The 14,773-nt window shown below is 37.5% G+C and overlaps 1 protein-coding gene across 4 annotated transcripts in view; it reads right to left on the reverse strand.

Annotated features, from left to right (window-relative positions):
• SPHKAP (SPHK1 interactor, AKAP domain containing) overlaps positions 1-14,773 on the reverse strand; it is a 236,891-nt gene that overhangs the window by 21,295 nt on the left and 200,823 nt on the right. For all 4 annotated transcript variants that reach the window (XM_062638983.1, XM_062638980.1, XM_062638981.1 and 1 more), the window contains one exon: positions 1,316-1,375. In XM_062638983.1, the coding sequence (XP_062494967.1) occupies positions 1,316-1,375 (60 nt within the window). The remainder of the gene's footprint in view (positions 1-1,315; positions 1,376-14,773) is intronic.

Raw genomic sequence — 14,773 nt, forward strand, 5'->3', positions numbered from 1 at the left:
AAAAATTATGCAGCTGCAGATGATTTCTGCTTGTGAGGGAGTAATCTAATCTCCAGGCATTGTAAAGGCTAGCTGCATAAAGCTAGTTTAAGTTGGCTTTTGCAGATATCCAGCTCTAAGACTGAGAGAGAAACTCCTGGTATTTTCTTATCACTTGCTATACCTTTTGTTCCTTAATAAACACTGTAAAAAAAAACCAAACAAAACCATTGCTTATTAGAAAACAACCAGTGCTTCTGTGGATTTAGTGAAGTTAAATCTCTCAAGCTGTTCTGCACAGTTAACCGGCTGATTCAACAGAAAAGTAATTTTGCTGGAAGAAGCTGCATTTATTTTTGCCATCTGAATTTTTATAAATCTAGGATTCAGAAAACTGCATAGAAAAACAGTTCCTGTTAATGAATGACTTGCAGGAGGTGACAAGGTCCCAGCATTGATCGTTCCCCTGTGAGTTAAAAGTGGTATCAGCAAACTAACTGTAATGCTTTGCTGAGGAGCTCCCTGGATATTGTGAGGAGAGTCTACCTTTGTTCTCTTACCCTATACTGCAATCGTATCACTGTATTGATCATAGACACCAAATGAAAAATGAATTGGTGAAGGATGATGTAAACTCAAAACTGAGACCAGGCCATCGTATCTTTAAAATGTGACTTAGAATTTTCTTTTTTAATGGCATATATTTTAAATAGCATACCATGATGTACTTTGTCTTAATGCTTGTAAAATAACAGAGCTTTTTATTTTTTTTTTTAATCCTTTTTTTTTTACCCTCCAAACTTTCAGTTAAATGGGTAAAACGCACCTTTAGTTAGTTCTGTTTTACCTAGAACCCTCCTCAAGGCCACATAATCAAACTATTTGAAGTTGGACTGAGTAAGAATGATCAGCTGAACATGACCTAATGACTAGAAGTTTCTCAAAGGTTTTTTGGCAGTAAGAAAGAGCAACATCAGAAATTATTTTTATGTAATATTATGTCAAATTGAAAAATTGGATGCATGACATATCCACGCTCTTCTCTGATACCTTCTCTGATAAAATCAAGGCTAAGCAAGAAGTCTACTCGCATGATAACAGCTGTAAATTCACAGGCTGCAAAAATCCATTAGATATTTCTGGGATCGAAGTACGAAAAGCTAAAAAATATGGCCTGGCATTGAGATAATTTCAGACTCCTGATGCATTGCTCTCTGTAAGGGTTAAAAATCTAGGGCTGGCTTCCATTTGTCCATAGAATTTTGATCTGGGTTTGTACCACAGAGTCCTGGAGATCCTGACTAGGCACATTGTGCATGTTATTAAAATCTGTTACCTGTTTCACTTGCTCATCGCTGCAATCATCTGTGTTTGCATCCAAATTCACAAAACAAACCTGTAATAAGAGAGAAAAAGAATCAGTAGCTTTTAAAGTCATATTGGAATGGCAGCAACCCTTTTAAAGTCAATGTATTTTCCTTTTCTAGCCTTGTAGCTGAATACATGAAGCTGAATACATGAATACATGTAGCTGAATACATGAAGCCTTCTCCCAGCACAAAAAAGGTTGAAAGGTTAGCAAAGAGAATAGCAGAGTAGATACTAGGAAAGCAGAACAAAGGAACAAAAAAATTTGTGACAAAAAAATTGTGACATTGCCAGCTTGTCTGATAAATGGGCAAATGCACCAACTAGCTTTAATACAGAGGATATTAGAAAAGATAGAGGAAATGTTTAAAAATGCATTTGGTTGTGTATCAGATAAATTCTTCATGTCTTGCTTTTCCAATCATTTCTGATTTTCAGGCACTTCTTGTTAAATATTTTGTAAGTCCAATTGTGAGTTGCTTTTAGAGTTTTCCCTACATCATCATTTAGTATTTTCCCTAATTTTCTAAACTTCCTACGTAGAAGACTTTATGGATATAACTTTTTTAACCTGGTTCGCTAGCCAACATGCAAGCAGAAGTTTTTAGCTGGGCTAACTGCACACTACAATAGGTAGCAGAACATCTTACAAGTTTACCTGTGATTCACTGCAAATTACTATTTTTAATGACAAGGTCTTCTGCCCCTTCTTTGATCATTATGAGTTTCAGCTACCATTTGATGATAGTCAGATTGACTTCAACAGAAACTTCAGATTTAAAGACGATTTAATTTCTGAAGGCTTCTCTTACTGATTTTTCTATTTTTTTTTTTTTTTTTTTTTTTTTTTTACATGATTGGAAGGTCATTTTCTAATCTTCAGAGGTAAGAAAATCTCTCTTCCAGCTTTGTTTCCAAGTCAGAAGTAGGGTCTTGAAACCCAGGCTGCCTGTCCTACTTCTGAGCACTGCAGATATATCTTCAGAAGTTTGTGAAAGTTTGGTGTTGTCTTGATTTAACCCCAAACGTGGCACAGATTCAGGGCTGAGCTGAAGCTAACACTCAATTTCAAATAAACTGCAGATCCAGAATTTACCTTTTAACAGTGGAGTGATTTATTTTTTATTTCTTTTCCAGCAGACAGTAAATGATTTTTCCCTAATTTTATGTAAATTTCCCCTAGAAAAATAAAATGCTCTAAATTATCCCTCTCACAAATATTCTTGTGTTAGGCATCCACGTTCTTCTTGTGTGCCTGCTTTTACCTCAAGACAACACTGATTTCAGTTTATATATGCACATACCATATGTACAGATTATGACCATCTGCAGTAACAGCCAGCACGCCAGATGGAAAGATCCAGCCAGACCTCTCATTCGAAACAACAAAAAAAAACCACTGAAAAAGAAATCTTTTTATACTTTTATAGAGTTTAATGGCATCTTTATATGAACTAAAAAATATACTTTCCCAAATTTTTACAATTTTAGAAAAAAATATTTCTCCACCTGACAATGTCAGGAATCAGGATAAGCATCTACATTTTGTGGCTGGCTAAATTTTAATAAATAGTTATAAAAATTTCTAAGCTAAAGTATTGAAAATGCCCCCTAGCAACGTCATGTGGTAGCTATGTAATGTCCTAAATATGTTAGTTAATTATAAAGACAAAAAAATTGTCTTACTTTCCACTGGTATTTTACATGTAGGCATTTTACATGTCAGCAATAGGTAATTATTACAAAGAATTAGAAAATTACACTATTGATTTGCGCATGTACTTCCTCAGTGCATGCAATGATGCATGGTTCTGAAGCCACATGTACACATGGATGCATTTGCTTAGGGAATCATTAAATTAGCACCCAGGGTAGGAATGCTGAAAGGTATGGGTCCAGGGCTGTTATTTAGGAACTTTGTTTCAAAGCACACGTGCCAGAGTAGTAAGGTTCTTGTACTGGACTCAGCGCGAAAACTTTATGAAAAAGCTGTGCAGAAGCAGCCGTGTCTGCATGTACTTTCCAACTAAACACTTAACTCTCTGGTAAACCTCGCTTTGTCATTTACTATCTATGTGTTGGTACAATGGTATATGTTTTTGCTGTGGTATACACTAGCATTCTTACTAGTGACAGTGTCTACCATCCTAAAGGTATGCCTTTTCCGAACAGCAAAAAAATTCATCATCTCTATTTCATGAGGTGTGGATGGCATATAACTCACTAATGCTTCAGTAGAAGAAATAACAGTATAAGCAAGAATACCTATTATTTAAAGTAATATTTTCTTTCTTTCATATATTTTTTGTTTTCAGAACCTCAGAACCCAATGAACTTGTAATAAAACATATGGCAGTACCAAATCCAGTTTGCAAATACACTTATCAAATTCCATTGACATTGATTTATTATACTGCAAATGCTGTCTCTTAGCATTTTCCTATTCCGTGGATTTTGCAGTTTTAATTATAGACAATTTTTACACAAAAATAGTTTTGCACTGGTGAAAGACACTGAAGAGCTCATTTACTTTTTCCGTTTTGTTGTTTGCTTTGAGATTAGCCCTGCTTTGAGCAGGAGACGGGACTAAATGGCTACTGTAATCGTACATTAACTCTACAGCTCCATCCTGACAGGCTCTGCACTACTAGTACCTTCTGGAAAGTCCACAGGGAGGGTATTTTTCTTAGAGATACTTCACTAGAGATCCTCAAAGATAAAATATCCATCTGAAAAATCTCTCGCTGTTTTCTGCTTATGTAATATAAAATTTAAATTCTCACTAGCTTGCATTGCTTGATGAGCTTCTAGTAATTATCAGAGACACTTCCATCAAAACAAGGCAAAAAAACACTGCAGATTAGTTCATAATCTGTAGGGAGGAAATATTACATAGACTATGAAGAAAGAGCCAAGGTCAATCAGGTCAGCATTTGTTAACCTCAACTTAATTCTAACTTTTTCCTTTGGAACAGGTGCAAGTTAATGCATTTTAGTTTAGTTTAACTAGAATCTAACCTTGTCCTAATCACAGTATCTTTGAATGTCACGTCTTTTCACTTCCAAAATGTGTCTGCTCTCCACTCATACTGAGCTACTGTCTGGAAACATGCAGAACTGTCAAGATATTGCCTTTTTTCTGGCTTAGGAAATACTTATTTTTTGGGGAGAAAACAACAAAATTTAAATGGTATTATGTAATTAAAAAAAAACACACCACAAAACCAAGAACCCCCCCCACCTCCCAAAAACCCCAACAAATTAAAAAAAAAACAAAAACACCCGAATTCTGGCTTTATGTAGTAAGATAGTGACCCAACAACTTCCCTCTTAGGTGCTAATATCTACCTGTTTGCTCAAGTGAGAACACTGTTTTTCTTTTGGTGAACAGGTACCACTGAACTTGAATCTGGAGCATCTATACTGGCAGAAAGAGGTATGCTACATATCCATAAAATATTTGCTAATAGTAAACTTTTTGCTATGCAGATTCCCCCAATACAAGATTTCCATACTATTTTCTGTTTTGAGAAATGCTAATGCCTCTTCCTATTGTCTGTATCAACAGTATGGAAAGAAGGGTTTGTCTTTGAAATATCATCTTTGGTGAGATTAAAACAATCCCCAGTTTGGGGGTTTTTTGTTTTGTTTTTTTTTTTGTTTTGTTTTTTTATTAAACTAGTACATATATATATTTTTTTTAAGAAGAAAATCTGCCTGTTTTCGAATCTTCTTCTGTGTCAAATATACTAATTCAGCAGAGATGTTTGAAAACCAGGCTTATCCTGCCACAACAGTAGTAGCTTCTTGCAAAGTGCTGCAATGGCTAAATGCTGCTAGCAGTTTATGAAAAGAGAAATAGCTCTCTCCCACAAAGCATGAGTTCTTCCAGGTTCTTCTTAGGGAAGAGGTTGTACTGAATATTCCTTCCTTTCACTGGGATAATAGCTGTCCCTTGCACCAAAGTGGTACAGTTACTCTGGTAAAAAAAGTGACAGCCATAGTCTTATGCTCTGCACTGTAAAGGAACAACATTTGTTTGAAGTGCTGAAGGAGGTGCTTATTTCCCCCCATAAAATCTAAATGCATATAAATCATATACCACCCTCCCAAATAAATTTCAGTATCTATTTTAAAAGAAAGGAATTTAAACTGAAGAGACAAGAAAAGGCTTGAAAGTTAGAACAGATGGCTTGTGCAACCTTAATTCTATCTCGTATGCCCACATTCGTGCAGCGCAGTATCTGTCTGATTAATGCTGACTGCAAAAAGGCACAGAATTATGAAGAAGCAGAGAACTACATATCTGCCATTTTCTAACACCTGAGTTTATGACTTTGTGACCTAAAGGACACACTTAAGCATGGTTTCTTCATTTCTAATCTGTATGTTAGTGGATTACAACCATGCGGTTAAAGACGGCATCAAAATGCCAAAATGATGGTAGGACAGCATTCAGGTGGTACAAACCATTTTGCCCCTGTAACTCTACCACTGCATCCATACAGCTGATCCTCCTCAGGTTTGGCCTAGGTATTACTAGCAGGCTAGCTTTGAACTGAAGCAGCGACAGTAACTCCACAATAGGAAAGGTGAATTCAAACTGCGCTGTTCCTGCACTTTAAGCTTTCCCCAGTGACACTCGGTAGCTATTTTGTTCACTTTAAATGTTATCATATGTTGCTGACTGGAGTCCAGTGGTGGGAGCTGGAAGACAGCTGTATGTCAGGGCAGTTGGCTGTCTCCTCTCTTTTTGGTGATGAGGTATGAAACTCACAATGTGAATTTTAAATTAACATGCATCTGACTGTGGTTGTTTGTATCTTCCTTTGCTCCTTGTGCCCAATGTAAGTAACATGCATCTCTGTAATATAAGTAACATGCCCAATGTAAGTAACATGCATCTTAGATTAATGCAATGACGTTCTGATTATTTAGCATTATCCTTTGAGAAATTAAAGGCTTGTACCTCATTTCCACATTGTTTCCCCTCTAAATTATGAGCAGGTATTGATGTTCTCAAGATGTGTATTGTTTCTTACACAGTATTGTATCACTGAACACTTTATCTTTTTTTAAATGTAGAACCATGGAGATACAGTTTTTGAAGAGGCTTGTGAAATTTTACAGGAACCATGATTGCTGTGACAGTTGTTTTTAAGAATTTAATGGAGTGTCTGACCTCCTTCATTTCTGCTCTTAACAATAAGTCTGTAATGGCATTTTTGGAATTATGAGCTCTGTTCTCATCCTAATTTCATCTGTGCAGAAGTAGAAAAACAATACGGTTGCGCTAAACTTTTATTAGACCAAAGTCAGAGTCTTCTGGGTTTACAAAGTTAGTTTAGATCACCCTAATTTGCTCCCAGCACAATAACCAAATACAGTTATTGTGTAACACATCATTCACTGGAGTAGTGTCTATTTCATTGAATGTACCACTGCACATTTACTCCTTTAGAAGCTGAAGTCAGCAAAAACCCTAGGAAAAAATATTGTTTTACTTCATGCATCTGCGGCAAGGCAAACTGTAAGCCACAGAAAATATCACAGGAGTGGCAACAGGCCGTCTCTGTCCAGAAATATTCTGTGAGCTTTGTCTTTTTGAAAATGACCAGAACATTCACGTATTTTTTACTTATATTAGTGTCTTGGTTTCAGCTGTAACAGGCAAAAAATGCCTTTTCCAGCAGACTGTAGCAATGCAGACACTGTTTTTTTTTTCTGTCTGTACAACAAGGTGGTTTGTTTTGATGGTTATAGAAATGCTGATATGTAGAGCTCCCCCAAAGACCCTTGCATTTATTTTTCATTTGAATTATTTATGCTAATGTGGTTACATAAAACTTCTTGGATTTCTTGTGAGATACGTATACTTATACACACACATACACACACACACGTACATGTATATATCTGTATAGCCTGTCTCTAAAGACCCCTAATTACTGACCACTGTTCTTTAACCTTGCAGCTTCTTGAGTCTTTAAATCTCAACAGATTTTCAAGCATGGTTTATTTATTTTTTTAGGGAGACAAAAAAAGTAGCTGTAAAATGATGATTTCTACATAAATCTTCTAATATATCACATGAGATTACCCTTTAGCTAACAGTTAACCTCATAACTTTGGAGAGCCTAGGCATTTTTTAGCATCTAGGTTTTGTAGGACTTGTGTGAAAGGAGGCTGCTTGTGTGAATTTGTTTTGGAAGCTTGGGTCTTTGGTCATTTCATCATATCTACTAAAAAGAAAATTTTCATAACTGACACCCGAGGCCAATGTCTGCACCTCTCAGTACATTTTGTACACTGTAATTCTGGTTCATGAGCTGAAAAGCTGCTATTAGCAGCTCACTGTGACTGAGGCTTTGGAGAGTAGAAGTCTTTCTACATTGTAGCTTCAGAAATTTGAGGTCTTGAGCAAAGTCCCTGTGTTTGATGGAAATCTTGGTACCAATAACTTCATGACTGTCCAATGAATATGCACATATTGGGTGTGAAAATTACTTCACAAAAATGACTCTGCCATCCATTGGGGCCAAAAGCAATATTGTGCCTAATATTTCTACCCTTTGCTTTCTCTCATTACCATTAAAAAGTTTATGTTTCTCTGTCACCATTTTAAGTTACAGACTGGAGTCAAAAGTAGTTCTTGCTGCAGAATGAATAGAAAGTAGTACTGGTTGTGCAGAACTACAGTTAATGTACATTTCTGTAAAAAAAAAAAAAGCAATTCATGTGTCTTTGTTAGTTGTCTTATTGCTTTTTTGCTGTGTCTCATGCTTACTTCTCTTTCTTTCTGTACTCATTTAAATGTAAAGTAAAATCTCAGAGGACTAGACAATGTAACTGTGGAAGTTAAAGCTAAGAAATCTGATTTCAAGGCCAGTCCCAATAAAACAATGGTAAATATAAACCAATAAATCACAATTGATACCATCACTGAGCTTTGTTCAAGTTGATCTTGTCTTTTTTCCACTTCCTGCATTTGAAGATTGTTGGTAGGGCAAAACTATGGTTCCATCAGACCATTACAGGGGATGCTATTTTCAAGGAGGATTAGCTCCTAAGTAAAACGGTAAGTAAGAACCTGAGACCAGTTTGTGGGTTGCACAGAAGCCTGTCCTGCTCCTTCCGCTTTTCCAGCTTCCTCTGATCTCCTGCTCAGCAGAACAGGCTACCCAGATACCAGCCCAGTCTGGAACAGTACGCAATGACTAGGCTGCTCCAGAAAGACAAAGTTAAATCTTCGTAAAATAGTAGTTCTGAAGTTTTGATGCCTCCAGGGAAAAGATTTCATACAAAGCATTGAAATTTTCAGTTGTTAAAACACCGCAATGTTTTAACTGTTGCAGTTAACTGTAGACCAGGCTCTGCTAAGTAACTGCACCAAAAAAATATGTAGTGCTTTGGAAAAAAAGAGTTATTTAACAATGAAAAGGAGGTGAAAGACTAATTCCCTGCAATCCTAAATTATGAGTGTCTTGGCAGTCTTTGCCCAGGCCAGTCTTGATAAGCCAGGAAACGTAACTGCCTATAGTCTACAAAGCCAAACAGATTCATTCTTTAATCCTACAAGCAACTGAAGCAGGGAATAATTATGTTATTGGATATATACAGAAAATAACATTGGTGCATTATTAAATGAATGTTCAGATTTCTGGGACAGTTGAGTATTTGCCTACTACTTTTTTTTAACATGTAGTCAGTCTTATTTGGTACACTCTAAACTACTATAAAAACCAATTATTTTTCGCAAAGACACTTGTAGGTCATCTAAAAGCAAAAAAAGGAGATTAAAAAGTTATAAGTACATAAATCCATACTGCTTATCTGTGCATGTCAAACCATTCTATGGTAGTCTACAGGCATTTTCAGTACTTGAGAAAGAGTAAGTAAATGATGTAGGCCTAATTTAAAAATGCATATGATTTTGCTAGGCAAAGATGTCAAGTGAAAATATTCCATAGCAAAGACTATGAGAGAATGATCAGACTCAAGTTCCACCTGATCTAGGTCTCTGGGGTGTATGACTAGGCAGGCATTACAAAAGCATGTGTGTATCTATGAGCTGGATAGAAAGAAGAATTGTAAATTATACAACTATGTACAAGGCTCTTAGATCAGAAGCTAAAGCAGCAATAGCTGGAAAGTGTATTTGGGTATTTTTAAATTGAATGAGCTAGTTCTTTCTTACTTGCCTTTACTACTCAATAATGCTCAGCTCCTTATTATTATACCCAATACCATTCTGCAAGTTCTCTCTGCTTTTGAGAAAATGATGTGGGAATTAAGGAAAAAAACACACAGGTCTGAGTATGGGTTTTGACTGAGCTTGGTTGTATGATAAATATTTATCAGGATACACATTAACAGGCCCTTAGTGACATGGTGTAGCAGTGGACTTGGAAGTCCTGGGATAAAGGTTGGACCTGATGATCTTAAAGGTCTTTTCATACATAGTCGATTCAATGATTAAGAACAAAAATCAGGTTTGTAAAATCTAACTGATCAGGATAATGCCTTAAACTCTTCTTTCTCCCCACCATGCATATCCTGGCCCCAGTGCTGCTTCTGGCTTTCTGGGTCATAAGATGATCATCATGTTTGCTCCCCTCTGAAAAGGAACTCTTCATCCTTCCCTTAACAGTATTTGCATTCAGCACACAAGTGATATTACAAGCTGACCAATGTTACAAGCAATGGAAATTACAGCTTTATAATGGATATTGTTTTGTGACAGTATTCTTAGCTCCATGCAGGTTATTGTGCATATCTAACAGTCATCCTGTAGAAATCTCTAGATTACGTACAAAATAAAATATCCACTTTGTGACTGAAGCAATTCTTTAGAGACATCTTTCACGTGAAACAAACTCTTAGCAAATAGTGGTTTCCATTGCAATTTAGAAGATAGCATACCCTGTTCTGGACACTGAGTTCACAACACACGTTCTAAATTCAGGAACACATCGTCTCTGTACAGCCCTAAATCTACTAACCTACATTAGTTCAGTTACACAAAGGCCGATGAAGATAAGACAAAAATAACAGGAAAACACTAACATGAAAGCAGAAAACCAGAACCACCAGTGCAGGGCTTGTCAGAATCAAGGATTAGCCCAGAACAGTGATGCCATCTACTTTGTGTCCCCTCACAATGGTACGCTTCACACTTCAAACAAAAGGCTAATCGCCCAGCCTCACAGCTCAGTCTTTCATTGTGGGCTTTGTTCCTGCTGTGGCTCACCAGCCTCTCTTTTCATCATTTCTGACTTAAGTTCTATAGTAAAGACAGCATATGGTTGCCAAAAGCTTCAGTTATTTTAAACTAAACCTTCAGGGGCTGACCTCTGTTTCTGCCGAAGGAGACTTGCACAGCATCTGTCCGCTCACACGTGCTTTACAAATTGCAGGGCAGCTCTGCCCCAGCTGTTAGACAGATTATAAATGCATAGAGCTCTGAAGCAGCAAGACTACTTGAAAAATGAGAAATATTACATATGCTTGCTCTTATGAAGTGGTCTGGAATGATTTTCTGATTGGTTATGTGAGTGCTGGGATTAGAAAAGCCTCCTATTAACATTTCACAGTTAACTTTTCAGCATCTTGAGGTGTAAGCTCTCACTGTCATTTCCCCTTCAGTAGAGTGTGTGTGAAGGTGTGGCTTTGTCTTGTTTCTCTGTTGTATAAGCCAGGTTTGGGTTCGGACCCAGCTGATGCACTCACAATTTCCCAGTTTCATCTCTATTCCTGTAACCTGTGGAACATTTACCTCTGGGATCTTTGGCCTATTGTCATATTAGGTATCATCCAGCAAGTTTGAAAGTGACTACTGGTTGTCACATGGAGGCCTTGACTACTTGCTCTTGTAAATTATGCCTTGATTGGAAATGAAGATTTAATCTCTAGCCTACAGAGTGGTAGCTTTATGTGGCATGCCAAGCACTTCAGATACCAGATCCTGCAAACTGCAGAGGAGTTACAAGAAGAAAAGTTGCGGGGCAGAAAAACTAGTTCCTCCTCCTCCCACTGTCAGCACAGTCTGTCTCCTTATCAAAGCTACCCACCCTTCAGCCATCTTTGTTCTTCTCACCTGCCTCCCACAGACCATCAGGGCTTAAAATTTGGTCAGAAAAAAGCTGAAGCCAGTGCTCAACTTCCACTGATGGAGTCTGTTGCTGTGGGAGGTTGTTTGACATGACTTCATCAAGACACCGGACTCCTCTGTCTTTATGTGAGCCTTTCAGAGCCGTCAGGGAAGGTTATGTTGCTAAATGTGTCCCTGAAAGGAGGGGGCCTGGAGGTGTGTCTGCTTTTGCATGAGTAGGGGTTTAATTTGGTGCTGCTCTCCTTTGTCTCTGCCTATATTTAGAGGACTGCTTTGTGTTAGCATCCATTAAAAAAAAAAGTCTTCTATGATAGTATAATCTTGAATCTCACAGTTTTTGGAAAATGAAATCATGAATCACCATGCTTGCAGAATGTGTTGTTCAGTCGCATTAAAAAGATTCTTCAAATCAGTTAATTTGACATCTTAAATATACGCTCTCGAAACCCTAAATGCCACTGCATAAGTAGAAAGAAAACCTTAACTGAACTTTGAAATTTCCTTTTTCCCCCACTTCTCCTTTATTTGCTCTCTCCTCAACTTGAATTTACTCTTTGATTGCTCTCAGTTGAGTCTCAAATTATTTGTGTTGGTAAACAGGCAACCAGAAACCATAATTATGCTTCTTTACTCAAGCTGTAATCCTTGGTATTCTCTTGATTCTTTAAAAAAACCCAAGAGAAAACAGTCAGAATAATTTAAATCTAATTCAACTAGTTTGTCAAAATATTTTTATGCACACAGACCCACAGCTGCTTTAGGATAATGTTTTGCCTATTTGCATGTAATTTTTGACAGATTTATGTCTGATTTCCGGAATCCAATATAAAGTAGTAAAGATAAGTAATTTCATCTCACAGAGTTCTCTAAGCAACTTTCAGGGTTAAAAAAAGAGCAGGGTAGGGGGGAGGGATGTATAGATCTGGAAGGCCTTGTCTTAGCCAAATCCACTGTTTAAAAAGCAAGCTGGGAAATTCTTTAAACTTAGTAATGAAGTGATTTTAACAGAGAAACCTCATTTTGGTGGGTTTGATACTGACCTTTCCTGAATGCATAGAAAAATTACTTAGAAAAACGTGATTCTGCCCACATTTGCATACCATAAGTTAAAAAGAACATGGAATATCTCTGCTAAAAGTCTGCTGGAATGTGGAGGCGGTGGCTACTGTATCAGAATTATAAAACAATCCTTATCTCTGTGTGTTAGGCAGAAGTACCTGTAAATCAGTGCACTCGCCCATTCTCACAAGCTCTGTATTTCCAGAGCCAGACCACAGAGCTGTTTAAACCATGGAGGACGTTCTTCTAGTATGTTAAATAGCAGCACTCAAGAACTTTCTGTCCATGTGTGAGTTGGATTATCAGTGTTGTCATTCCCACTTTTAAGCTCTGTATCTTAAAAAAAAACAGAACGAAAAAAAAAAGGCTTCATTCCACATGCTTATTTGCATGTGGCTGGAGAAAAAAAATACCTGGGCAATGTTTTAGAGGGGTTTAGAACAAACCCCTTAAATAAAGCAGGAATCTCCTAGCTTTCAATTTTTCATATCTGAAATGATAAAGCTCGAAGTTAAAATTATTTTCTAGTCCAAACTTTCTTTTTCCTCTTAACAAGCTCCCACCAGGACAACATCAGCTTTCTTCATGTCCTTCTTCACGTCCAGAGCAGTGGCGCAAATGGGAGCAAGGCTGCCTCACAGTCCCATTTGTGTGTGCTTTTTTGTGGCATCATTCCTACGTTGGTCTCATATTACAGAAGGGGGTCTGGAAGCTCCTATAGTGATGATTAATGTGAGGGCTTTTGTAGCTCCCAGTTTCTTTGCAGAATAACAAAGGGATGAGAAATACTGGCACCCAACTGGGGATTGGATTGTATCTTTTTAGAAAAGGAGCTAGAAACCTCAGCCTAAGCAAGTTTCCTGCAAATGCTGTCAGGACTGGTGTTTTCTGTAATGTCAGTAACAGTGATCCTGATTGTTCTTTAACTTATGCTGATACTCTGAGAAGGTAAACATCTACAAAACAGAACCCCCTATCCCTGTTTTTGCTTACCCCTGGTAACTTTTTCTTAGTGTAGCTCAGGATGTTGTATGGACAGCTGTAGGTGATCTTTCAGTTCAAAGGGCACATGAACAATCACTTTGTCTGAACAAGGCCTTGAGTTCTAGAGAAGAAAACACTTACGGCAAAACACTCAACTGCAATTAGGTGTAACTTACAGTAGAAATTAGGGTTCATGCTCTGAATACTAAAAGCACAAAGCTACACAGAAGAGCTTCCAAACCTAGTATGTTTTTCAAGTTCTCACATTGTCATTGGGTACGTGAGTTTATCTGTGTAATAAACAACTGCTCATTTTACTTGATGGAAACTTTACTGTTGCAGCCATCAGCAGACTGAACTGGAACAGAAGCAGTTAGACAGGCTGCCTGGGGGGCAGATGGTCTTTGCACTAACTTGGGCCCACTCACAAATTTCTCATCTGTTTAAATATATAACTGTTCAGTCACACACCCTCTAATTAAGAGGAAATGAGGATTATCTGAAGTAGGAGTGTGTGTGCGGCTTTCTTCTGCATACAGTTTCAGAATGCCTAATGTGTGATCTTCATTCAGCTTCCTTCTCGTTTTGTACTGTGCTGCTTCATAATGTCTTCACTCAGAGCAGTGGGACTTGTGACACCTACATCAAAAAGCATGTAAAGGAAAAGACACTTTCCTGTGGTTTTGGGGAGAGAGAGAGATCTCACCTGTTCACAAACCGCTAGCTGAAATATGGCAAGTGTCAGGTCATATTCTATAGAGTGTTCTCCCACTATTTTATTTTTTTGGTCATTTACTGTTATTTAGCCTCCTATTAATCCACCTCTGGGTAGAAGCAGGCATGATTTTTTTTTCCTGCCTTGCTATTGAATTGATGTGCTGTCATGGGACGGAAGAACATAATGAGGTAATTTCCAAGTGTTTCCCTTCCCTGAGCATAGAGATAAATGCCTATTGAGGGAGTATGTGTTATAAGGATTGACATCTCCTTTTTGTGGAGATCTGAGCTATTTCAAAGGAAATAAGGAAACTGAAAATTACCAGTTGTTGCTTTTATGTTGCAGTTATTTGCTTTTAGATTACAAATTCCTTTCCTCTACTGACTAAATTTTGGCGACTTATTTCCCTGACACTGGCTATCATCACTTCTTTTTTGGAGTCCTTAACAGTTATAACCAATATGCATAGCTTAACTTTGTGAAAGATAGAAGACTGCAAATGGTATAAAAGATGCAGCTCCCTCCTCTACACAGTACAATTTGATCTTTTACAT

This window comes from Pezoporus occidentalis, unplaced genomic scaffold (genome assembly GCF_034315485.1).
Source record: "Pezoporus occidentalis ecotype Australia unplaced genomic scaffold, CSIRO_AGI_Poc_V1 ctg59, whole genome shotgun sequence".
NCBI lineage: Eukaryota > Metazoa > Chordata > Aves > Psittaciformes > Psittacidae > Pezoporus > Pezoporus occidentalis.